This window comes from Lissotriton vulgaris, chromosome 4_1, assembly GCF_964263255.1.
Source record: "Lissotriton vulgaris chromosome 4_1, aLisVul1.2, whole genome shotgun sequence".
NCBI classification, from domain to species: domain Eukaryota; kingdom Metazoa; phylum Chordata; class Amphibia; order Caudata; family Salamandridae; genus Lissotriton; species Lissotriton vulgaris.
This window is the reverse complement of record NC_141691.1, coordinates 1,724,144,006-1,724,170,239: the sequence shown is the minus strand read 5'-3', so window position 1 is coordinate 1,724,170,239 and position 26,234 is coordinate 1,724,144,006. Positions and strand designations below refer to the sequence as shown.

Genomic DNA, 26,234 nt, shown 5'->3' with positions numbered 1-26,234 from the left:
ACCCCCTTTCACCTAGCCACCACACATTAGGAGCACAAAGGTGACGGGAGCACTATTCCCTATTTTATTTTAATGTCTGTCAGCAAGGCGGATTCGATATTCTTTGTTTGTTTTCCTGCTACTTCCTGCTGGATACCGCTCCTCTCTGATACCCCGAAGAAAACCCAGAAGAAACTCAACAAAAAGCAGATAAACCAGACGCAAAGGACCAATAGCAGTGACTGTGGACTGTTTCTTTTTATTTAATTATCACCTGCCCCAACGCCCAGCCAGACTTTTTGTTCCCCTATCCACCCTTGATCTTCGAATAACAGACAGACTCCAAACCCAATCTACAGACATCTCCTTGGTGGTTACAATAAAATACTCCCGCCTTCACCTATCCCCTTTAGAGGTTTTTTTTTTTTAGTTTCCTTGGAGTGTTAAGACTACGAAGCGGGTGGCCCCAATCCCTAGTGATAACAGCTACTCTTGATGAAAAGTGGAAGCAATGCGACCATGGACGATCTGGAAATGGTATGTGCATTGGGCTCCGTGGAAGATACTGTCAAAGGTTCAATTTCTGAGCAAGAACGGATGGAAGCTGTGTCTGACGACTATGAAATCAAGTCAGTAGCACACTTTCTGGATGAGGGTTGGACCAAAAATATGGTTGTGACCTCAGTGTTAATTCCTTACAAGAGGGTTGGCGAGGAGCTATCTATGGTTGGTGGAATTCTGCATTCATTGATGGTTCTAGAATGCATGCTCAAGAAAATCTTGGATTTGGCCGACAAAGGGCATCTAGGGATTAGAGCCATGAGGTGCAGGGTTAGGGAGGATTTCTGGTTGCCCAGCTTAGAGAGAACCTTCCTACTAGACGTCTTATTTATTTTTATTTTAGCGATTTGTAAAGCGCCTGGTGACCCGTCGTAGTGGTTTTCAACACAGTATCTCACCCCATCCTCATCAGATATCTATATGAGATCAGAATTCAAGGACGTGCCCTCAGCTGGATCTGTTTTTTCTTGATGGAAAGCACACAATCATCAGCCTAGTATCCAATACCTCAGTAGGACGTAACCTCATCTGTGGAGTGCTGAAAGGTTATTCCTCATCCTCACCCTCTTAAAAGCATCCATGACTCCACTGGCAACATCATCCATGGCCATGACATCAATTCAATCTCATATGCAGACGACATGCAGCTCATATTGTCCCTTTTTAGACAAAACCCCCAGCATGAGGAATAAAATAACCACCTGCATAACCAAGGTCGCCACCTGGATGAAATCTGTCTGAAGTTCAACACAAACAAGACAGTACTGGTGATCTTCAGGAAAAAGCATCTCATCCAGGGACTCCACTTGGTGACTGGCCAACCTCGGACCAACACCCACCCTGAGCTCCCATGACAGGAATTCCAGGATTATCACTGACAACAAATGAACATGTCTGCACACGTCAACGCTGTCACAGTATCCTGCTTCCTCACGCAGAGGGTGCTGAAGATCATCTTCAAACGACTCCCAAGAAAAACCAGAAGACCCATCGCCCACGTGCCCTCATCACCAAAAGAATGGACTAGAGAAACTCCCGATATGCCGTAATCACTGAGCAACTCACCAGAAGATTGCAAAGCATCCAAAAATGCACATTCTCAACCTTTATCGCAGTACACACCTCACGCCACACCTCCGGGAACTCTCTGGCTCCTAATACACCAACATGTTCAATTCAAACTCCTCACCCACGCATTCAAAGCGTTGCACAAGACAGGCCCAGCCTACCTGAACAATTACATGTCCTTCCACCAGCCAGTCAGATGCCTCCACTCAGTCATCTGCTACTCGCACACAATCCCACGCTTTCAAAGAAATATAGCTGGAGGTTGAGCTTTCTCATACACCACTCCTAAATCTCCCATTTGACATCAGAGCCTCCTCCTTACTTCTTGAGGCCTGCAAGAATCTGAGGAACTGGCACTTTGACTAACCCCTCCCCGCCCTATGAGGAGAGGCACTCAAACTTGACATAACATAGCCAACCATAAAATAATAACAATTACATTTATAAAATGACAGAAAATTATAAGATAAACAATTTTTATTACACTTGATTTTTATCATTCGCCAGGGATTGCTACTTTACAATCAAGGGGCCACGCCTTCATTTATATTTTTTTTTACTAACATTGTTACATCACTGGTGTTAACCCTCAAATTTCTACACTCAATGCATTTAGAAAATCCTTTTTTACAAAATCTATTGTTTATCAGGAGTGACCATAATTCATTATTAAACTAATAAAGTTAAAAATTGCAATGATTTTAAGAGAGGCAAGTGGCTTGCAGCCAACGGCTGACTTGTTCCAGCAGTGAAACTGCACAGTAATAATGCTCAATGTAATCTGAGTCTAAACTCGAGGAGAGGTAAACATGCCTCGTGGACATATTCCAGGATCCTTTGCAATGTGTCTGAAGTGAAGAAGTTTGCACGAAGAATAGCAAGCAGCAGCAATTAGATGATTCATGCAGTCAGTGATGTTCAAGGAGCCTACAGGAGATGCATCTGGGGTGCAGAGGAATAGTGCTAGTGTTTCGTGCTGCACAAGTCAGGCCCATTACAGCTAAGCAGGAACTAAAGGGTTTGCAGCTTCCATACAAGAGCCATATGACCACAGACTTTGTGGGGGGAGAGATGATGGTCCAAAACGATTAGGGTGAAGACCATAGGCCCCAAAGTAGTGAAGTGGGTTCGGCATTACTCTCGGTCCACATCTCTTTGTTATGTTATGATATGTTAACAAGGATTTCTATAGTGCACGTACACCGAGAGGTTTCATGGCGCTTAATTTGGGCAGTGTCAAGGCAGAGACGGATTTACGCATGAGCCTGCTCAAACAGCTATGTCTTGAACATTTTTCTGAACCCCAAGAACCAAATTACTGGTGGTAGGGAGTTCCATAGTTTAGGGGCCAGATAGGAGGACCTACACCCTCCCTGGAGTTTAAGCTTGAAGGCAGGGGTAGTTAGCAGCTGGAGGTGGGCTCGGCGCAGGTTGCGGGGGGTATATGCCTCGATATCATGCAGCTGATGAAGTTAGGGCTCCGGCAGTGAAGGGCCTTAAAGATTAGGTACCCTGTTTTTAAGGCTGCGCGTTGGGCGATAGGGAGCCAATGAAGTTTTAATAATAAGGGTCTGGCAGATTGCCATCTTGGTTGTTTATGGATTAGTCTCGCAGCTTGGTTCTGTACCAGCTGGAGACGTTTAAGTAGAAACAGTGGCAGGCAGAGGTAGATATAGTTAGAGAAGTCAAGATGAGAGAGTACCAGGCCAATCACTACCTGTGTGAGAGCTGAGTTAGCGAGCAGGTGGCTGATCTTCCTGATTTCGCGCAACAGGTAAAAGCAGGTCGAGACCACTGCCCAGACTTGGGCTCTGAGGGAGAGATCAGCATTTATGGTGACCCCTAGACTTTTCACGAGGGAGGACGGCAGGGGGAGGTCCAAGTTCAGTCGGCCAGAAGTGTGGGCCCCAGAAGATCTGACCTTTCTCGGGCAGGACTAGTTCAGTCTTGCCCAGGTTATATTTGAGATGGCTGAGGTCCATCCAAAGCTAGATATCGAGCATGGTGGTTTGAAATTCCTGGATTGAGTCAGGGGAGTTGTCGATCATAAAAACAAGCTGAAGGTCATCAGCGTAATTAAATGTACTTACCTTCCTGTTCCTTAGAGAGTGAATCAAGCGCAGGAGGTAGAGATTGAACAGAAGAGGAGACAGCGACAATCCCTGTGGGAACCCGCACGTAGTAGCGATCTTGGGGGCAGTAAAAGGGGCAAGGCGTACCGCTTGGGTGCGGTCCTCGAGGAAGGACTTGAGCCAGTTAAAGGCTGATACGTGTATGCCGGCCTGCCTGACACGGTGCATCAGGATTTTTTGGTCGACCGTGTCAAAAGCAGCCAACAGATCCAGGAGCACCAAGACCTGAGGGATGCCCTTGTCTGCATTCGCTCGTAGGGTGTCCAATACCGTGAGAATTACTGACTCAGTGGAGTGATCGGGCGGAAGCCTGCTTGGTAAGGACCTAGGTGTTCAGAATGTTCAATGAAATTAAATAGACACCTAGCGACATGAGCCTCCAAGATTTTGGCCAAGAAGGGAAGCAGGGAGATGGGGCGATAGTTAGATAGGTTCAGGGGTTGGCCCCTGGTTTCTTTAGGAGAGGGACCACTATCACATTCTTGAATGCGTTGGGAACCCTGCCCTGCGAAAGAGACTCATTTAGAAAGGGCAGCATGGTATGTGGCAGGGCAGAGAAGGTGTCCTTTAGAATGTAAGGGGGGCAACAGTCTCCGGGGGAGCCAGATTTGACTTGGGACAGCAAATCTAGGAAGTCCTGTGGGCGTATAGCAGGGAAGTGGTCTAAGGTGGCTGTATTGGTTATTGTCGTGTCGGGGAAGCTCTGTATGTCCGGGAGTGGGGATGCTAGCTTTAATGTTCGAGATTTTGCCACGAAATAGGATTTTAGGGAGCAGCATAAATCTTGGGTAGGCGTCTGTTTAGGGAGGATTCTCTCAGCATTACATAGGTTTTTGACTATCATAAAAATTTCCTTCGACCTGTTATGGGAGCTCAGGATTCTGGCAGAGAAGTAGGTGGCCTTGGCAGCCTTTATGGCGTTTTTATACTCTTTGCGAGCCTTTGAGTACTAGAGTTTTTCTTCGAGGGAGTATCTCGGTCTCTATCTCCTTTCTTTTTGGCAGAGTGCTAGGTTTTGCTTTTTTAGCTCAACAGAGAACCATTTCTGGGCGTCAGCTCGGCGGGCACAGTTGAGTTTCGTAAGTGGGGCATGTGTGTTATGCTAGATGCCAGGCAGAAATGTTCTCTTCCGTGGAGTTAATTTCGGGGTCTGACCATATGCATGGTAAGATCATGGGCACCGATTGGTGGACCAAATTTGGTCCAGAGTGTGCCCCTTGATATGGTGGCAGAGGATACGTGCTGAGTAAAGTTAAGGTTGGAAAGTAAATCAGATCATTCTGTGGCATGCAGCCCACCAAGGGCGTCCGTAGACCAGTATTCATATCGCCTATAAGTGGTATGTTAGCGTAGTTCATGGCCAGATTAGCCATTTGTTCACTTAGAGAGAGAGGGAATAAGGGCATGTGCTGTGGGGGCCTGTACTGGATTCCATTTCAATGGCAATACTCTCCACCGCCGGGAAACTAAGGGGGGGTGATAGTAGTGAAATTGTGGTCTTTATGGATGATCGCAGCAACTCCGCAACCCATCTTACCTGGAAGCCGATTTGCATGCAGTATGTAATAGTCCTGAGGTAGCACTGCTAGTATGTCCGGGGTTGAATCGTGGCTTAGCCAGGTTTCCGTTACCAGAAAAACGTCTGATTTTTCTGACATAAGTAACAACAAAAATGTCCAGCTGGTGTTTAATCATGGAGTGGTTATTAAGATAGAAAATACGTTGGACAGTGTTTTTTACTTTGGTAGGGCCGGGAGCCTGAAAGCAGTAAGGGGTGGGAGATGGTAGGTCTACAAGGGATCTCCTTGATTGAGAGATGCCATTGAATCTGATGCGCTTGTGGGTAGAGGGATCAAGGGGGAAGGCCGGCTAGGCCATTGTTCTAAGTTCCTCAGAGGAGTATTAAAAAAATTGGCCATGGTGCATGGACCCTGGGCCAGTCAGGGGGCGGACGGGCGCAGACGGGCTTGCCATTGGCACGCCGCCGGCGGTCCCACGCTGCAGCGCGCATTTATACCCAGGCCCGCCTCTGACTCCTCCCCCTCGCGGCGAGATAGGCTAATGCCGAGGGGTTGTGCTGAGCAGAGCTTAAGGGGTCCGCCCCCTAATGCGGGTGGGCCGAGACTGGTTTAAATTTAAAAAAACACAAGTCCTAACAGTTAAAATAACAATTTTAAAAACAGAGTGCAGGCAGCAGCGGTCCGCGCTGCAATCACAGAACTCAAATTGCCCGCTCTCGCGCTGCGGCGAGCATTTGTACCCGGGCCCGCCTCCGACTACTTCCCCTCCCGACGAGATAGGCTAATGCCGAGGGGTTGTGCTGAGCAAAGCTTAAGGGGTCCGCCCGCTAATGCAAGGAGGCCAAGACTGGTTTCAATTAAAAAAACACAAGTCCTAAAAGTTAAAATGATAATTTTAAAAGCAGTTCGCCGGTAGCAGCGGTCCGCACGGCAATCACACAACGCAAATTTGAACAGAACTAGGGTGTGGCAGACTTCAGTTGTCTGCTGTAGGATCAGATGGCCATGGGAAGTGCAGCAGTAATAGGCTGATAAGGACCTGTGTGGAGTTTTATAAGTAGATAAGGTAGAAGTCATCCTTACTTTATTGGGGCCTACTTAGCCTATTTGCTTTCCCTCTCCACACAGCTAAGTCACAACATAAAAGCTGTGAACAGGCGACACACCCAACACTGGTTATCTGTGATGCCTTATTGTGTTTATTACTACAAGAAGTATCACAAGTGGCTGTTAATAAGGATACTTTCTACCGAGGCATGTAGGCCCCACGGTTTTCAAGCAACTGCTGACCAGCTTGAGAGCCAAGAACTATGTAAGGTCAAACCTATGGCAGCAAGAGTTATATAAAAACAAGTTATTATGTTAAAAAACACAAGTATACCCACAAGGTGTGCCACAACAATTCTAAGCCCGACTATACTAACTTATGAGGGAACATGGATTGTCCTTAAAATGTTTTCTTCGAAATTGGCAGTCCACCTACTTTTTTAGTTTTGACTTCAACTGTTTGTCTGCAATAGCTTCAGTCAGAAGACTAAAACAAACTAGCTGCCCCAACCTGTACTTCACAAGGGAAATCTTAACCTGAAGGCTTTGCCAGTCACTTTCTGAGTCTCCCTATGTCTGTGCCACATTTATATTTTTGCAGAGCTGCTGCATTTTTATATGCATAGTGTGCTGTGCTGGTGTCATGCAGCACTGCAAGTTTGGGGATAAAAAATATGGTTGAGGCATAGAAGGTACAGAACGAGGTATGTTGCACAGACACATCACAATAGTCTGTGCACATCTGTGCATAGTATGTTTGTATGCATTAACACATTCAAGCGAAATCTGTTGGCTTTGATGGGACTGGTTTTCAATCATTTTATTTTATTTCTTTTGAAGAGGTTGGGCACATGAGGTCTGTGGCATCACCCATACAGCTTGAACCTTCAGGGACTCCAGGGACGGAGGTTCATGAGGGGTGGATGTATAGTATACTTCTGTTTGGAGCTGCTGGATCTGTTGTATACAAAACAGGCTATGCTGGGTCTTACAAAGAATCACTGCAGTGTAGTAAGGGCTTTTTTGTGGGTAACATCAAAGTGTGTGATGTCTTAGATTCACAAGAGAACATTTTACTCAAAAGCATATGCTTCCCATTATAGTAAAGCAATATATTAGGAAGATTCTTCAAATGCTAGAAGAAGCGACCATATGGCTGCTCAGAAAATGAATATATTGCAAGTTTTGCTTTATATTCACATTTCCCACTGCTGTGTCACGGCACGCCAAGTGTGGTCTCTCTCCGTCACGTATGGTGGCCTGGGGTTTTCTTATGCTAAGGGTACTAATCATTCTCTCATTCCACACTTCGTGCAACAATAGGAGAACTTTTTTTCTTTTACACACCCTGTCACCAGAATGGTAATTCACCCACTCTGGGAGTTCTAATGAGGAAGGTATGACTGTGGCTCAGGACAAGCTCTCTTGTACCAAGGTAAGTCTCACATGACACTCGAACCACTGAAGGCCTACGTATTTCTAGAATCCTCTCCCTTGTTGGTCTATTTCACCAAGATCCTAGAACGAGGTGAAAATCTAAGCACCGTATCTTTTGTCATACAATTTGAGATGATTCCAGACTACTCGAATAAGACAAGTAAGATTTGAGGATGGAAAATTCCACAAATTCTAAATCTCAAATGACTGCACAAAAGGTTATCTGAATCAGGCTCAATGGACCTTCAATCAAAAAACTGCATTAATCTGAATCAGTTGTTCACGTGCATGACTCCAGGTGGAAGAATAAGACTACAAAATGATGCTCAACTCTGGGCCCAATTCACAAATGTTTTTGTACATTAATCACTTAGCTGTGCAAAAAGGAAAATTGTACTTACCCTGCAAGCATCTTTTTCTGGCATATAGTGCTGAAGATTCACATTCTATGCATACTTCCACCATCTAGTGTTGGGCTCGGATGTGTACCACTTGTTTTTCTTCAAAGGGAGTCTTTTCGGGTCACAAGGTCTAGTAACTCCACCTATTAGTGGTATTGCCCATGGGCATCGCTCCATGGTGAGATTATTTTTCTCTGCCATCCGGTTCAGACGTCTCGTCCACAGCTCCAGTTCAACGCCTCATGGTGCTCTCACCGGGCCAACTGGATCTCTCCTCTTGTCAGTATTTACAATTAAGTGTTTCTCGTAGGTTTTTCAACGTCACATACCTTTGACTCCGTGCTGGACCCAACACAATCGACTCCCAACCAATCGGGTCGAGAATGTTCCTTTGATGGAAAGGTCTCCATTCCGATTCTGACCTAGTTGTCGGGCCAAATATCTGAGATCCATCCTCCACAAAGTCTGCAACCTCAGTTTGTCACCTGACCAATGTGAGGATTCCTGTTCGGCCTGCCTTGCATTCCAAAATAAGAACTTTATAATGTCTTTCTTTTGTAGTCCGATGTGAGGGACTACCATTCCCAGAAGTCCACATGTTTGTTACAGACTTCAGTGGGGCCCTTGTTTCATGGTAGTTCTGTTCTTGCCTTTTGGGGTTTATGTTGATAACCCAATTTTTCCGATATGATGTTAAACAGGTCTCCCTCAGGTCCTCAAACACTCTGCCTCTTTACTGCTCCCAGCAGGGTCACGGAACAACAGCACAGTGTCTGTGTTCCCCTGTCAAATCCGGGTTGCTCCTGGCAAAAACCACAAGCTGGGTTGGTTTTCCGAGGCGGTCCAAGGTAACAACAGTCCTTCAGCAAACAACAACTTCGCCAGAAATCCCTCTGACTCTTGAGAGTGGGTCCTTTCGCATGTTACTGGCTTGCATGCAAAGACATAAAAGAAACGGCAACTCCTTTACAAGATACCGAAAGGATACAGCGGAGATTCAATGGAAGATCGTGTTTAATGTAAGTATTTTCGGCATGATGCATTTCGACTCTCCGTCTTCTTCAGATGCCATAAACAGTCGGATTTGGGTTTCGCCCTCTCTTTAACTTCATTGGCTCCTCCCACTTGACAGAGTACAGCTGGCCTCAATTTGACACCTATAATGTCTTTCTTTTGTAGTCCGTGTGAGGGACTACCATTTCCAGAAGTCCACATGTTTGTTACCGACTTCAGTATAATCACATGCCACAAACATATACTTACATTCATAACTATCACATTCTTATTGATTTAGCAATGCAAATTGCACTTAACATGGCAGATAATGCACTGGCTTGAAGGATTTACTAGGGTAAGAGATTTTAGTAATTGCAATAAACATTTTAAATCTAATCAATTTGTAGGAGGAAACAGACTTACAAATATCTTTGAGGACCATACCCAGTGCTTCTGTCAGAATTACTAGAGGGTACAGGCAAACATTATGCAATTCATCTGGTGTGACCACTCTTGAAGATTACTCTAAACTACCACACGCAGAGAGAGCAAATATTTTGGTGGAAGATGAAGGAGTGGTGACTGTTTGGTGAGCAGCAAGGCATGTGAAATCAAACCTTCGAATATCCAATGGTTGAGATGACCTAAGTCACACAGAAGCAAAAAATCAGTGAGTGTCTTCAGCAGTTGGCTGTTAAGTGGAGCCCACAACCTCAATATATTATAATGCCAGCAAGAGCTAGAGACATTTGGAGGGCCAGCACAAAACAAAAGCTGAAACTAAAAAACGGAGGCAAATGCCTGCATGTTATTTATCTCGTACTAGTTTGTAAAAGACTCGGAAATCCGTTGATCAAATAAGTAGCTAGTTCAGTTTCTGGAAAAAATGTCACTTTCTTCACATGCACAAGTGACCATCTTTGCAAGTAAAGGTCTAGAGAACACTTATTCGAAGAGATTAATAACAGGTGCTGAAGCAACAGGTTATCTCAGCTAAGAGTATATGAAGCATATAATTTTTGCCAGTGGTAGACAGTAATTGGTCCCAGTGCTTATCTTACAGGACAAATGCACTTTAGTTCCTCCTGCGCGCAGCACAACACAGTCCAAATGAAAAATATTTGACAAGGGGACTGCATGCGTTCATGCACACCATGAGGCTCACTGGTGATGTCACGAAGGTGACCTCCAGGTGCTGCCACGGACCGGCCAAGACAACAAACAACATCACTGTGCCTCAGCCTTGCCTCCTCTTGCAGCTGACAAGGCTCTGCGGGAGGAAAGGGCCACAGGATTCAGGCACTAACACCGCCTCGCCACCCCAGGGTTGGTAGAGCAGTGAGTCTAGCTAGCAAACCAAAACCCCCCTGCATTTCTCACAGACCCGTCCTAGTGCTGGATGCATGGTGCCTAAACGGCCTCCTTGTATGCTATTGTGCACTGGCCCAGTGGCCTAAGTCTGCACTGGCAGCACACACTCTCAGGCTCAGCTTCAGACCACCATGGGGGTAAAGTCACACACTACCAGTGACAACAATTGCCAGTGACCATCCCAGACCTCATAGCAAATGAACACAGCTTGCAAAACTCACTTTAAAAGTGACGCAGCATCTGGCAGGTACTTTGAGCCATGTGTAAAGAACACTTTTGTACACTTACTAAGATTCTAAAGGAAATAAATACACTCATAATTGTCAAAGGGCAGAAAAAACATGACATTGCCATGCAGTCGGCACTTACTGTATCCAGTTCATAAGTTCAATAGTATCAGGTTTATAGAAGTCCTCTTCTTGTGGAAATTCCAGTTGCACTTTAGGAGTAAACTAAACAGGGAATAAAGATTTTTAATGCAGACTTAACAGGTATAATCCATAGCTCAAAACACACAAATTTACGGAAAACACAAGTAGTCAGGATGCAGGCAAAAAAAAGGTATGATCATACATCAATATATCAACTGTACCAAACAACCTTTCATTGGAGAAGATATTGTACACACTACTGCAACTACTCAGATACAGCAGTTTGCTGAGAAATCATCAAAAACAGACTAATGGTAACAAGTAGATGGAATGATTATACAGAAATGGGAACAGGGGACACCACACAAGGTTAGCAAAGAACATTGAATTTGTTTTTTTTATTTGTAGAAAAGCAATCGTTTAAAACGAAAACCATATTTTCAAAGTGTTTTACTTCTAGGAACAAATTGTAAATTAAGCAGGAAAAATACCTAAAGGTCATTGCACAGCTTTTACAGAAATCTACACAACACTATGCAACTGGACCAAGGCTAAATGGTAGAGACAAGGTTCATAAATTACTTCAAAAGTGAAGGAGGGCAGGTGTATTAACCATCACATTCTAAATGTGCCAGGGGAGTGGTACTCCGAACACAAAGAGGGGTAGAATTCTGAGTAGGAAGCATGTGTTGGGCCAAAACTGCAGCTATATTATTTCCTCCTGTACTCGGAAAAAAGAGATTATAGGCATCTTTATTTAAGTCATCCCACAATATGTTCATGATATATAAAACGCTTTTTTATAAACATAAAAACCAAACAAAGAAATAAAAGTGACATTTTTACATTTTCAATGCAAATCCGCACTTTATAACCCATCTCAGTTTTTCTGAATATTTTCAAGAGAGCCACTAACAGTTTTGGAATAATTAGTCCCCGGCATGAGATCATCATAATATAATCACATCACAAAGCATCAAATTAAAAAAGCAACCACTTCAATCTCTATGCAAATGTAATAGTTAAAGTGCTATTTGTACATCAAGGAATAGCCTAAACATTTTTTTAACCATTTTTAAAAGTTTAAAGAGCAATAACTTAACTTTTTATTAAAAGATGATTGGAACAGAGCCAAAGTATCTTTCATTATACATTTTTTCATTACTAAAACGAGTATGTAAAAATGTAACCCAATATTGCACCAGCTCTGAGCACTTTCATAAGATAAAGTCCAAGGTCTGTATAGCATTGTTACATAAAGGGATGGGGCACCGTGTAGCAGAAATGCATATTCAATCCACTGAGGCTCAATCGATCACCTCTCTGTACAAGGACTAGGTTGTTTACCCTGTAAGCATCTGTTTGTGGTATGCAGGGCTATAGCTTCACATGCTGTGCATACTCCTGCCATCTAAGGGTTAAGAACGGATGTGTGCAACTTGTTTTTCTTGGAAGAAGTGTTCCGCAGGTGCATCGGCATCAATGTTAGATTGTTCTCCCGCATGGCGGATGAGGATGGGAATGAGCTTTAGAAATAAGATGACCAGGCTGGGGTCAGTGGGTAGGCACATGTGGACCACTACATTCCACAAACTTATGCTATCAGGGTAAGTAACAGTCTGTTCACGGTATGGGTCGCTGTAGATACACATTATGTGCATAGACTGTAAAGCAGTTCTCGCGTAAGCTGTGGCTAGCCGGAGGATGTTGCAGAGGACTAGGGTAGGTAGTACAGCCTTTCCAACATATTCTTGTTAACATGCTAGGACATCAACACCTTAGTGTTTGGTAGATGTGTGTTGAGTGGACCAAGTAGCTGCTTTACATACATCAGCTATGGGGATGTTATGAAGGAAAGCCTTGGAAGCCCGTTTTTGCAGGTAGTGTGGCATGGGTGGGACAGACCGTTGTCTTTTAGCTTAGGCATAGCAAGTTTGAATGCACTTGTCTAGCCATCTGGCTATGCCCGCTTTGGAGAGAGGATGGCCCTTGTGTGGTCTGGTTTAAGCGACAAAGTTAATGTGTGTTGCAAAGGGACTTTATTCTAGGTGAGCCATTTGACATCTTGTGTGTGGAAGGCTCTCTCTGCTACACAGTCTGGATGTGGGGAAAACTCAGGGAGCTCAACTGTCTGTTTAATGTGGAAGGGGGATACCACCTTAGGCAGAAACTTTAGGGTAGTGCTGAGGATGACTCTTTTGTTTTGTACTTGGAAGAAATACTCCTCTAGGGTAAGAGATTGATACTCACTCATTCTCTTGCAAGAAACTGTAGCTGGCATGAGTGAAGGGGTTCGGCACATGAATCGAGTTAGGACCACACTGAGGTTCCAGATAGGGGTCATGGGTACTCTGTCTGGAATAAGTTGTTTAAGTCCTTCAATGCAGACTTTAATGACTGGGATTTTGAATAAAGAGAAATGTTTACTATTTTGTAGGAAGCTGCAGTTGCAGGAGGATAGAGGAGTAGGCAAGGCCGGACATATGTAGATGAAGTAGGTCACATACTATGCCCAGGACCTCTGGTTTCATTAGGTCAATGTGTTTAGGAAGACAGTAATGGAAAAAATGTATCCATTTGGTTACATAGCAGGCCTGTGTAGTGTGTCTGAGGACTATTTAAGGATGGACATGGATTCTGGGGGCAGTTTTAGGTAGCCAAACTCTAAGACCTCAGAAGCCAAAGTGCAAGATTGCAATGTCCGGGGTTGGGGTGCCTGACGATGCCCTGGTTCGGAGTTAGAACGTCTGGGCTACTCCAAAAGATCTGGCAGAATGCACACCATATTATGCTCTTTAGCATAGTTAAACTTAGGTAGGGTTATTAGTATGATGTATATTCATATTATCACTGCAACGTCCAATGGTTGAACTATTTATAATTTTCACCATTCTTGTAATGCTGTTAACAATGGAATCCAATTGCTTATTTAATTAGCCCAGGTAGTAGCCAACAGAGACATGGCCAAGAACTGGGGTGCGCCAAAGGTACCCTCAATACAAGAATGGCAGAGGTGGATAGACCTCTACATGGTAAGCAAAAAGGTGACATATGATGGTAGAGGCTGTCCCAGCAAGCTTTACAAGGTATGGGGATGGTGGAGGACTTAGTATGGAATGGGGACCCTGGAGGGAGACTTTAGGGTGACACCAGGTCAGACTCCTGAACAGAGGCAAAGGCTATGGGACTGGTCACAATTGTCTATCATGCATTGCTGCTTTATATGATGTTCTGTTGTGTCCTAAGAAGTAGGTTAAACACCATATTGCAGCATTGTACAATATTGTCAGCGTTATATTGACACTAAGGTATGTAGTACATGACTGTATTGCCATCACACGTTTATTTATCTATATGAAACCTGAAAAAAGATAAATATATTGAAGAAAAAAAAATCTAATTGCTTCAATAAATATTTGAAATGCCAATGTGAGTATTTCTTGTGTCTCCCTTTGGGCACGCCTAAAGTAATAACAAACGCTTAGATCTGTTTCCACGAATTCCTTGGGAGGGTTATCATGTTCTGAGGCTGCAGATACCATCAAGTACCCTGTCAGGTTTAGGGGTCCAGGTGGTGCACTGTGTGTTAGCCAGGAATTGGGCTAACATTAACTGATAGTATTAGTGGACTCAGTCCCTGATACTCTGACGTCTAAACGCACACTGTTACTTGTTTAGTAAGAACCATACAACAGAAAAATGAGATAAATATGACTACTTACCTCTCTATATAACATAGTGCCTATAAGCGAGGGCACTATGAAGCTCAGAAGGACAGCCTGTCAAAGCAAGAAAAATACAAGATTATGTTAAAAATATTTCCACAAGAACTTAATCGTCACATCATCTTTATCAAAACATTAACTGCAAGCAAAAGTACACCAATATTTTAGAAAGATGGAATCATCAACATTAAATTCCAATTGGTATGATCATCTAGGCATCTTCAATATTAGTTTACGAACTACTGACCAAGGTAATGGTTAAAGAAGGAAGAGTTACTTATCTGTAATTCTAGTTCTCTTCCATGGGAATCCTCATCAAAGTTATGAACACTGAGTTACCCCATCCATGCCTGGGATCCTGAGCACTCTATCTTTTCAGGGCAAAAGTGTGTTTAAATAAATAAACAATGTCTTTTTCCAGTCTATAGGCAGGCTAAACTGGCCAACTTCATTTATTTTTCATTTAAAAAAAGAAGCTAATTAACTCAAGCAGTAACTACAGTAATCTCTTAGCTACTGATGCTTTTCAACCTACACTGCTGAGCCACTTTTATGTTCGGGGTACTGCACGCTTAAGCCTTCACAACATTCTTACCAGAAAATGTATCAAAGCCAAATTTGTGCAACTTTTTCCCCACATCCTGGGGATTCTAAAAGTACCCATGGTTAATGCAAAAAAGTTGCTGTGCAAGCAAGTGTATTTTGTTTTCTAAAAATTGCATCAAAAAAGGTTTAGAGTGCTAAGATTACTAAACTGCCAGCTTTCAGGAACAAGCAGAGCAGAAAGACACCTTTTATTTCCATCACAGTTTTTGCATTTTTCTAAGTGGTGTCCATTTTTTCTATTTTTTGTGGTTTCAACCAAATTGCAGTTTGTGGTGGAAACTGGTGTGAATCAGGAAAGCTATATATTTTTCAAAACTTGCCTGAATTAAAAATTTGGACATGGGTGATATTTGAAGCCACCACATCATTTCCCCAAAGAAACTAGTCGCTGAAATAAGAAATAATCGAAAAAAGCATCAAGCAGATCCTTATATATATATATATATATATACGCCACAACTTTCCATACATCCCAGGAAAATACTCGGACACCCAGGTTACTTGCAGTGAAAGTTTATTCGGCAAGTGAAAAAAACGACGCGTTTCACCTTTACGGCTTGCTCACGCTCGTTACTATCGTACACTCCACCATTTTTAAAAGCATGTCAATTACATTGTGTGAACATACCCCGTGTAAAACATAAGCACCATTGGCAGCCATTTGGAATGTCCGTCTTCCCATTTTATATCATGGAGAAAAAGTATACACCTAGGTTTTAGGTAATTATAAACACATTTCCATCGTAAGATTGTGTTACATCGGTAAATTAAACGTTACTTTGTTTTATCATTGCACAGTATACCTTATTTCATTTAGTACATTCAGGTAACGTAAAATATCGTTATGAAACCGGAAATGGCATAAATACACAGTTAAATAATTTGCACTGCTAGTATGAATGATTTGATTGTTAAATCCATATATTATTATAGTTCAAATTCAAATAACTTTATTGATACAATTACTGCCCGCAGTAAAGCAAATAGGTCTATACACAGATTGCTTATTTCATAGTGCAGCCTTCTAAACGCGTCGTTTTTTTCACTTGCCGAATAAACTTTCACTGCAAGTAACCTGGGTGTCTGAGTATTTTCCTGGGATTTATGGAAAGTTGTAGCGAATTTATGGAGGAGATCCGGTCTCCTAACTCGGACCACCATTGACAGCTCGAAAGCTCTACAACCAGAACTAGTGAATCGAGAAAGTTTTTGTTTTTTACATTTTAATTATTCTAAATGTACTTGAAGAGCTAGGTTTTAATTTGATTGTCACATTTGTTGATCAATTGCAAGCCTGTTTTGTAAATACCAGTCTGTTTGCGTTGTTATGCATCTGTATAAGAGTTAGTCTGTCTATCATGTTTATCAGTAATGCAGAGAGGGCGTGCACACTTTTTTGAATTGTCCCACTTTTATTTTTACTATAAATTGTCCCTGTGTTTTTGAGTGCGTTATGTGAACAAGCTCCCAAGTGGAGTGAATAAATACGTCATCCTGCAACTCACTTGAGGAGTGATTCTTTTCTTTTTCTATATATATATATATATATATATATATATATATATATATATATATATATATATATATATATATATATATATATATATATATATATATATTCCAATCCTGGATTCTTGTGGGATCAGGTTTATCAAGAAAAAGGGTTTTATTCCATACACTATATAATTTTTGGCTGTCCCAAAACATGAAATACCCAGACCCACCAACTGAGCTGCAGAAAACAATGATATTTCCTTGTGTACATACCATGCACCAATGTATAAAGAAAAATATCATGAATGGAACATGGGTATGAAGGGGACTTGGGTATTTCTGAAATGTGGCCCATGCCCAAATGCATGCACAAAGTAAAATATAATGAATGGAAAACGGGTACGAAGGAAACCTAGTCATAGTCATGTTTTACTGATCCTGAATACTGATTCTAGGAATAGTGGTTATTTGCACAACTTTGATTTTGGGGCTAGCCATGCTATTTTGTTTATAAGGGCAAATTGATGTAAATGATCTTTCTTTCACACTGGCTTACACCTGGGAGCCAATAATGGAAAGAAGAACAAGTTACTTACCTTCGGTAACAATGTATCTGTAAGAGACGTATGTTAGTTGTAGATTCCTTACCTTAGAATTTCCCCCAGGTGTCAGTCTGGATCCGCAGATTTTTCTTTAGCAGTACCCCCATGCATCGGTTGGTGGTGTCGGTAGACTCTGTGTCCGTTGTCGGGGTCACCGCGCTGACGTCACGTTGCCTACTTATATGCCACCCCTGCGCGCGGAGGTCAGTTCTGAAAAGACTTTCCACACCAGGAGCACAGAGCCGTGCAAGACGCGGACCATTGGTGTGCCACAACTAGGGCCCTGTTTTGGAGTCCCTATCCATAAATCAGTTTGCAGAGCGGGAGGATGGTTGGGCGGTAAGGAATCTACAACTAAAATAAGTCTCTTACAGATACATTGTTACCGAAGGTAATTAACTTGTTCAACTGAAAGACACAGTTAGTTGAAGATTCGTTGCCTTAGAATAGATACCCCAGCAATACCATCCCTGGAGGAGGGTGTGCGAACCAAGTTCAGACGAGAAAGTCCTGGAGGACCGAATGAGCTAAACAGCCGTCCCTTTGGACTTGGCTGTCCAGGCAGTAATGTCTGGTAAACATGTGCAGAGATGCTCACGTTGCCGCATGGCAGATATCAAGAAGTGGGACTCCAAATGCCAAGCTGTGGTTGCTGCCGTAGTCCTATTGGAATGAGCACGCAATCCCACTGTAGGATCCTTCTTAGCTAAAGCATAGCAGATCTTTATACAAAGGACAACCCGTTGAGAAATGGTATGTTTTTGAACAGCCCAGCCTTTCTTGGCGTCATGCCTCGAGCCTCCTACTACACTGTCCCTTTAATTTCGCGCTATTTAGGACACCATGACCCATTGAGAGACGCTTCACGTTCTAGCGTCTAGCTCTGTTCGCTTCCGTGTCCGTCTTGTTGCTGTTTGCCTGACTTCCGCTTCCTTGGTTCACTTCCTGTTTTGGTGTATCGTAGTGGAGCGTCACCGGCCCCCGTGTTCCCTTAGCGGGCTCCGGTTTTCTCGCTCCGCCGGCAGCGTCCAGCTGTCTACAGGCGTTCTCTTTTGGCACCTAATTTAGATTGCTGCTTGTGACCATTTCGTTCCCTGCCCTTGAGTCCCGCCCGGCGGCCGGGTTTTACTCCGCCATCCGGCTGGGCTCAGCCTTGATATTTCCTGCTAGTGATTGCTCCGCCTGACAGCCGGGACTGTTCTCCGCTGTCCGGCCGGGCTTATCACTGTCACTTTCTCGCTTGGCTTGCTCCACCCGGCAGCCGGGCTTGTTCTCCGTTGCCCGGTCGGGTTTTCCTAATTTTAACCCAATTAGTTAGCTAGTTAGTTCTGCTCCTCCCCTTATCCGCCTTTTCAATTTGGGTTAACCCTTTACTCCTTTTTATTTCCACATTCCCTTGCTGGATTCTTGTTCAGAGATTCAGCTTCCCGTATTTGGAATCCTTGCGTGGACCAGAGTGGGTGCAGCTTCATCTTCTCTACGTAGAATCACGGTAACAGCGCTTTTGCGCTGCATATATATAAATATTGTTTAAAAGGTCCTGTTGTAAATGTAAATGTAAATGTACATGTATTTATATAGCGCAAATCGCCCACATCGCAGGCATCTATGCGCTTGCTTAGGGAACCCGTCCTGGTGTTCCCCTGTGAGATACCCCGGCAGGGTATCCACAAGGTGAAAGCCAGGCATCCCGCCGCGAGGGGCCGTTGTGGAGATTAAGCAAGCTATTGCCCAGAGTCGCAGAGTGTGAACCCGTGAGTCGAGTAGGCACCGGAGCGAGAATTATCGAGTCCGTGGAATTATTGAGCCCAACCCCCGTCGGGGCGGGGAATTGAACCCTGGTCCAGGGCCGATCTCAGCTTCCGGGTCTGCCGCCTCTAACCCCTGAGCCACACTTCTCCACCACGTCTGACTACATGTTTTGGTGTTATAGAGGTTCATACAAACGACAGAGGAGTGGGCAATAGATACATTACATGCCATCATACTAGTGGATGTTTCTTCCAGCCTTCTACAGCAGTCAAAGTGAGAAGTGTAACAAGTTTGATTATATTGCATGTACTTGTATTGAAGTAGTAGTCACTCACTGATATGTTATGTTATCTGTGCCACAGCTCCGGATGAGTTTCCTTAAATAAGAGTCCCCATACCACTTCTGCGACAAGTCAGAAAATCCTTTGCCTACCTGTTGTACACTTTTGGTATGTAATGTTTAAATCCATAAGGGTGTCCTAGTGAATATAACTTTAGTGTTTTCTTTAGATAGGTTACTTACCTACCTTTCATTGCAGCCTACCTGTCGTCCAGTTCCTTATTGAAGTTGCCACACATCCATTCTGAAGACCACCATCAAGCATCTTTTTTCCCCAACCTTTCCTTGTTTTGTCTCCCTGTTTTCCCCTGGCATGTCTCTCGTACTATAGTGTTTGATAGAGTCGGAAGGCCGTAGGGGAAGGCTGTGGAATATTCTTCGGATTCCTGACGCTCCTGTGGAACTTACCTGCAATCCTTACACTTGGCACCTACATATCCAATAGAGAGCTGATTATCCACCCAGAAATCTTTGGTGCGGTCAAGGTAGAATGACAGCGCACGTTTCGGGTCCAGACGGTGGAGTCTCTCCTCCTCCTTGGAAGGGTGTGGAGGTGGGAAAAAGGTGGGCATAGTGATAGATTGTCCTACATGAAATGGTGTAACCAGTTTAGGAAGAAACAAAGGCCTCATTCTAAGCACCACTTTGTCCGAATGTACAGAGAAGAAAGGGGGCTTGGAAGAAAGCTTGAAGCTCACTCACCCTGCAAGCAGAGGTGATGGCCACAATCACGGCAGAGTGAGGAGCCTGAGAGGACAGTTATGAAGAGGCTCGAAGGGACCCCACATACGGTATGTGAGAACAAGATTCAAATCCCACTGTGGCATTATTAAAGGAGATGGAGGAAATAGATGAGTAATGCCCTTAAAGAACCTTTTAACAATAGGAGACTTGAACAAGAATGGCTGATCTGGTAGCCGAAGAAAAGCAGAGATAGCAGCAAGATCACCTTTGAGAGAGCCCAGAGCTGGGCCAAAGAAAGATATACAAAGTATCTCTGAAAATGATTTGCACCATGCCACAAACTTGTTCCATCTACAGGCGTATACCGATTAAGGGGAGGGATGGCTGGTTGCTAAGATGACATTACAGACTTCGGGCGGAAGGTCGAAAGCTGTAAACTGTTGTGCCACTTAATCTCCACGCAAGGAGGTAGAGTCTGGACAGGTTCGGGTGGAGAACCGTCCCATGCTGCGGAGAAAGAAGATCCTCCCGAAGGGGCAGTCTGATTGGAGGATCGATGGTCAGGCTCAGAAGCTCAGAGTACCAGACTCTTTGTGCCCAGTCCGGAGCCACAAGAATAACTTCAGCCCGGTCGCGCTTGATCTTCTTGAGCACTCAGGGCAGAAGTGGTACAGGAAGCCGTAGTTCCACTTGCGACGAAAAGCCTCGCAAAGCAAGTTTCGCTTTGGAAACACCAACGTGCAAAACTGCTGACAGAGCGCGTTCTCTTCGGTGGCAAATTGATCTAACCAAGGCTCTCCCCACTGCTGAAAGAGACCTTGCACCACCTCCGAGTGAAGACGCCATTTGTGATCGACCGAGCACCAATGGCTAAGTTCGTTCACCCTAGTATTCAAAGAACCAGCCAGGTATTGAACCAACAGGGCCATGCCCTGATCTTCCAGCCATGTCCAGAGGCAAAAAGCCTGCTGACAAAGGGTCCACGACCCTTCCCCGTCCCGTTTGTTGCAGTATCACAAGGCAGTGGTGTTGTCAGTGAATACCTTAACCACTTTCCCCTTGAGAGAGGGAAGGAATGCTTTCAGTGCCAGTCGGATCGGCCGGAGCTCCAGGTTGATATGGATCCCGGCCTCCGCCGGAGACCAGACGCTCTGATCTCAGTCTCTCCCAGATGGCTGCCCCATCCCAGGAGAGACGCATCTGTCGCCACCATTAGATCTGGTTGGGGAAGGGAGAGGGATCTGCCTCTAACCCAATCTTGGTTCATTAGCCACCACTGCAGTTGTTGTGCAGTTCACTCTGAGATCTGAATATAGTTGGAAAGATTCCCCTGATGCTGCGTCCACTAGACCTACACGTCCCACTGCAGAGCCTGCATATGCCATACGGCATGATCCACTAGCAGGATGCAGGAGGCCATGAGGCCCAGAAGCCTCAGTCATTTTCACCGAAATCCGGGGATAGAGGATGAAACATTAGTATCATAGCCCGAATATCCCAGACTCTCTGCTTGGGAGGATGGGCCCGAAAATGCACTGTGTACAGAACAGCTCAGATGAAAGGGAGTGACTGAGAGGGAGTCAAGTGTGACTTTGGCCCATTTATAGTGAACCCCCAGCAAGTACAGGAGGTCCGCCGTAGTCTGGAGGTGGGAGGAGAGCCTTTACCAGTCAGTCGTTGAGATAGGGGAAGACTGGAACCCCTGATCTGCGCAGAGGAGCTGCAACGACCGCTATCACCTTTGTGAACACCGAGGGCACTGGTAAGGCCAAAGGGGAGGACAGTGAACTGAAAGTGCTTGTGGCCCACCATGAACCGTAGATGGCATCTGTGGTATGGCAAGAAGGGAATATGAAACTAAGCGTCCTGCAAGTCCATCACCATCATCCAGTCTCCGGAGGTCAAGGCCAGACAGGACCAGAGTCAACCTGAACACTACTTTCGGAGGAAGCGGTTGAGGGCCCTGAGGTCTAGAATAGAACTCAGGCCTTTGTCCTTCTTGGGCACCAGAAAGTAGCGGAAATAGCAGCCACGACCTACTTCTGGCGCAGATACCCTCTCTATAGCTCCATTGGGCCAGAGAGCTGAGACTTCCTGGTGGACAAGGCCAAATGATCCTCCGTTATGAGTTTGTAAGACGGTGGCATGGAGGGAGGAGCTATCTTGAAGGGGAGGAATAGCCCCTACGGACGATTTGCAAAACCCACCTTTCCGACGTGATGAATTGCCAGAGGGGGAGGTGATGGTGAATCGTGCCTCCAACTGGCCGTTGCCGGGCCTGAAACATCAGACTAGGAAGGTTGGGAGGCTGCGGAGGGGAGGAACGGTGGACTGGCCCGCCTGCTGGGTCCCAGACCTGCGAGGTTGCTGGGTCCCGCGACCACCCAGAGGCTGGGCAGCTTGCGTGAAACGGTGGCTAGACTGGGCAAGACGTGGTTGGACGCCCCCTTCCCTAGCTTCGGCCGTAGCTCTAGAATCTTTAAGCCCTCCAGCGCCTGCTTGTTGTCAAAAGGCATGTACATCAAAGTTGATTAGACATTCCCCGAAAAGCCAGATGTCCTCAACCAAGCGTGGTGCCTTAGGGCTACCAACATGGCAATCGTTCTGCCTAGTGAGTTGGTGGTGTCCAGTCCACATCTAATGGCGAATTTGGCTACGTCCCTCCCATCCGCAACTGCCTGGGAGAGAACGGCCAGGGCCTCCTCCAGGAATTGAGGCAGCACCTGCTTGACCGTATCCCAGTTGGTATGGGAGTAGCGGCCCAAGAGGCACCCGGTATTCACCGACCACAGTGTCAAACTGGAGGAAGTAAACATACGCTTCCCAGGGTGGTCCAGCTTCTTGGATTCCCTATCTGGAGGGGCAGAAGGGAATGCACCTTTAGAAGAAAAGGCTTGAACCACCTATCTCTCACGGGTAGGGTGTTGGATCACCGGGGGCAGGGTGTTGGCAGCGGGCAATTGCTCTCTCCATAGGAGTCCCTGTGCTGGGCTTGGTCCAAGTGCCCATGAGGACTTTTAGTCTTTGTTATTTATGTATGTATTTTATGGCTCAGAAACCATACCATGCTTTTACAGTATTATTTTATAATACTCTTCTTGCTGTACGCATTACACTTTACAGCCAGTATTACAATTGTAGCAGTTCATTTCTTCTGCATGAGAAAGAAGACTGTTCAATAAATACTTTTATTGAAAACCCCGTCTCTTTATTTCTCTGTACCTCTGATGAAACGAAGCATGCACACTTGACTGAGTAAAATATCTATCTATTTTTTCCACGACTCTGAAGATCAGTTTTATTCTTGGGGAAACAAAGTTGTCGTGTTTATGAGGTTGTCAGAAACGAATCCCTTCTTGTTTATTCGAGAAAGTTTCTAGTGACCTCTAAGCTAGCTGGCACTCACAATTAAGTCTAATATATTTGATGGAGAACTAGTAGACATATAAGTTCTACGTCACATCTATAGGATATATTATTCCAATGCGCAGAGCCTATTGGGAATATAGGAACTACACTACATGGCGCCCAACGTTTGATAAGGCACTAATTTAACGATAGATACTAGAGTAACTCAGTCGTGCTTTTCACAGACCCCTTTTTCCCATAAAATACTCAACTAGACGTCTAGAGTGGGTTAAAGGATCAAATATCCGCTATTACTGAGTAGGACGAAAATCCTATGTATTTTAGTTTCTGGTTTGATTCAACGTTGAAGGATACAGTGTTCCAAAATATTGTACACCTTATCTTTTTTTTATTGAATTGTAGCAGCTTTATTCGATTTAGGTTGCAAATCATAAAAGCATAATAGTCATAAAAAACACATTACAATAACACAAAATATCTACAAGTTAAAATATGAGCCCAACCTTTGGATGCAATTTCCTTTTTGATTACGTTCATTTTACAGGATTAGCATTAGAGACAATACCATTACAACTAGTTGTCCTTTAATTAAGGCAATTAATAACAGGCAAAAGGAATCTATTAAAAAACTTTCCATATGTAAGTCAAAGATAGCTATTATACAGTGTTTCAAATCGGTTGGAAGTGGAGATATTACAACCACTCAATGCGCAGACACTTCTGCCCATCGGATGGTTACACTTTGCTTTTGGTCTTAATGGGCAGAGGTATGATGTACTGGGGTAAAAGTCATGTAGATCCCAGGTGGATATAGGGCCAGCTCCTTTTTGGGGCTGCCAGGTTTGGAGATATGGGACAACGTGTTTGTTCCTGAATTTTTACTAATACCAGGTCGCCAACAAGATCTTTTGGAAGGGATCCTAGCCAGCCCACCCTTCTAACACTCATTATTCTTCCATCCAAGTTAGGGGACAGGGGTCTATTTTTTGTTAGCCAGAATGTAACCTTATTTTTTAGGTCCTGATGCCTTTCGACTTTTCCGTTTGTGAGTGCTGGCACTCCCGAGAGAACGCACACAAACGGAGCGGCCTCCGGTGGTAGGTGTATGTGATTAAATATTCTTGCCGTGTTGCCACGGTTAGCAACTGTCCCCTTATGGAATGTAGGTTCTTTGCTCAACCCTACTCTGGCGGCAGTGCACTGTGCTAATGTAGAGTTAGTGGATACTCAAGGAATGTTTGGAGCTGACGTGGGTGAGGCTACTGGTTGGATTTGAACATTATTACTTTGTGCAGTTGATTTAAGAACTTCTATGGCAGCGAGAGACTGAGGTTGGTTAGATCTTGCAATGTTTTTTATGAGTAACAAATTGGCCTTGATCGTTTCCTCTATTCCCGTAAGCCTATCCCCTAGACTGTTCATTCTTTCTATCACCGGGGATATTATAGATTTGACTAGATGTTCGATCTGGGCCAATAGGGTTGCCTGGGTAGAAGGTGCAGAAGAGTTTGATTTCCCGGCAACCTCTGGGGCTGGGGGGGGGAGGTGATGATGGCCAATGGGGGGCGTGAGCACAGTTCCAGTTGTTTTGCCTGACTTCCCTGGTGTTTAACCCCATTTCGCTTTCTTTTAACGGAGGGAACCTGAGGGAGCACTACATTTTGGGTGATAACTTTTGCAGATGGTAAGTGGGGGGTACCTAACAGACTATCATTTAGGTGGAGTGGTGTACTAGTCTTGGGACTTGTGCTTACTGTCGGACAGTTATGGGCGCCAGTTTGCTTAATTCTCGGTTCCAGTGGAGCATACTTAGTTTCACATAAACTGTTTAATTCCTCCAGCAGAGATAGGTTTTGTACTATGTCGGCTGCCTGTGAGGGAGATCGCTTGTTGGGTGTACTATCTGTGGATGGGGATCGATCTGGTCTCTCTGTTTCACGGGGAATGGGCAATGTTGTCCTATTTAAGTAGTGGTCGAGTGTCCCGTTGGACATATCCCTCAGGGGGATGGCAATTTTGGTAACTCCCTTGCGAATCATAGTGTGACTTGTTTAAAAGTAGTGAGCGCCAAAACAGCAGCAAGATCTAGTTATTTCGAGGTTTACAAGATAATATCCATTGGGGAGGTCCGTGAGTGAGCGTAAATATAATGTCCAGGTCTCTTTACCTCCACTTGTTGAGATGCCAAGGGGGGTGGCCCGTCCCGTCCTCCTCGGGCCTAAGAGGGCCCGCCCTTTGCCCGGGCTTAGCCCGCGCGCGACGCGGGAGGGTCAGCCTCCTTATATGCGCCTCCAGGCGCCAAGGTGTCCGGTAGTAGGAGGTGTCCCCAGGCAGCAAGGGATGCTGGGCGTTGTGGTTCAGCCCTCTCCCCACTCGGCGGTCGAGTTTGTAGTGGCGGCAGCGGGGGAGAGCAGCAAGTTCAGCGGGACCCCAACGGTGTCAGCGGGTCCCGTAGCAGTGGCAGGTACGATGGATTATGCCCCCAGTAGGTGTTCTGAGCCCCCCAACCAAGCGTGGTGCCTCAGGGCTAGCAACATGGCAATCGTTCTGCCTAGTGAGTTGGTGGTGTCCAGTCCACATCTAATGGCGAATTTGGCTACGTCCCTCCCATCCGCAACTGCCTGGGAGAGAACGGCCAGGGCCTCCTCCAGGAATTGAGGCAGCACCTGCTTGACCGTATCCCAGTTGGTATGGGAGTAGTGGCCCAAGAGGCACCCGGTATTCACCGATGGCAGTGTCAAACTGGAGGAAGTAAACATAATCTTCCCAGGGTGGTCCA

General features: G+C 44.9%; 1 protein-coding gene across 3 annotated transcripts in view; it reads right to left on the bottom strand.

Moving 5' to 3' along the window:
- The window catches only part of DPY19L4 (dpy-19 like 4), a 617,659-nt gene that overhangs the window by 228,701 nt on the left and 362,724 nt on the right, over positions 1 to 26,234 (bottom strand). For all 3 annotated transcript variants that reach the window (XR_015309916.1, XR_015309917.1, XM_086966015.1), the window contains exons 15-16: positions 14,606 to 14,662; positions 10,882 to 10,964 (exon numbers count right to left, since the gene is read on the bottom strand). Coding sequence is in view for 1 of the 3 variants with exons in the window: in XM_086966015.1 (XP_086822141.1) it covers positions 10,882 to 10,964; positions 14,606 to 14,662 (140 nt within the window). In the remaining 2 variants the exon portion in view is untranslated. The remainder of the gene's footprint in view (positions 1 to 10,881; positions 10,965 to 14,605; positions 14,663 to 26,234) is intronic.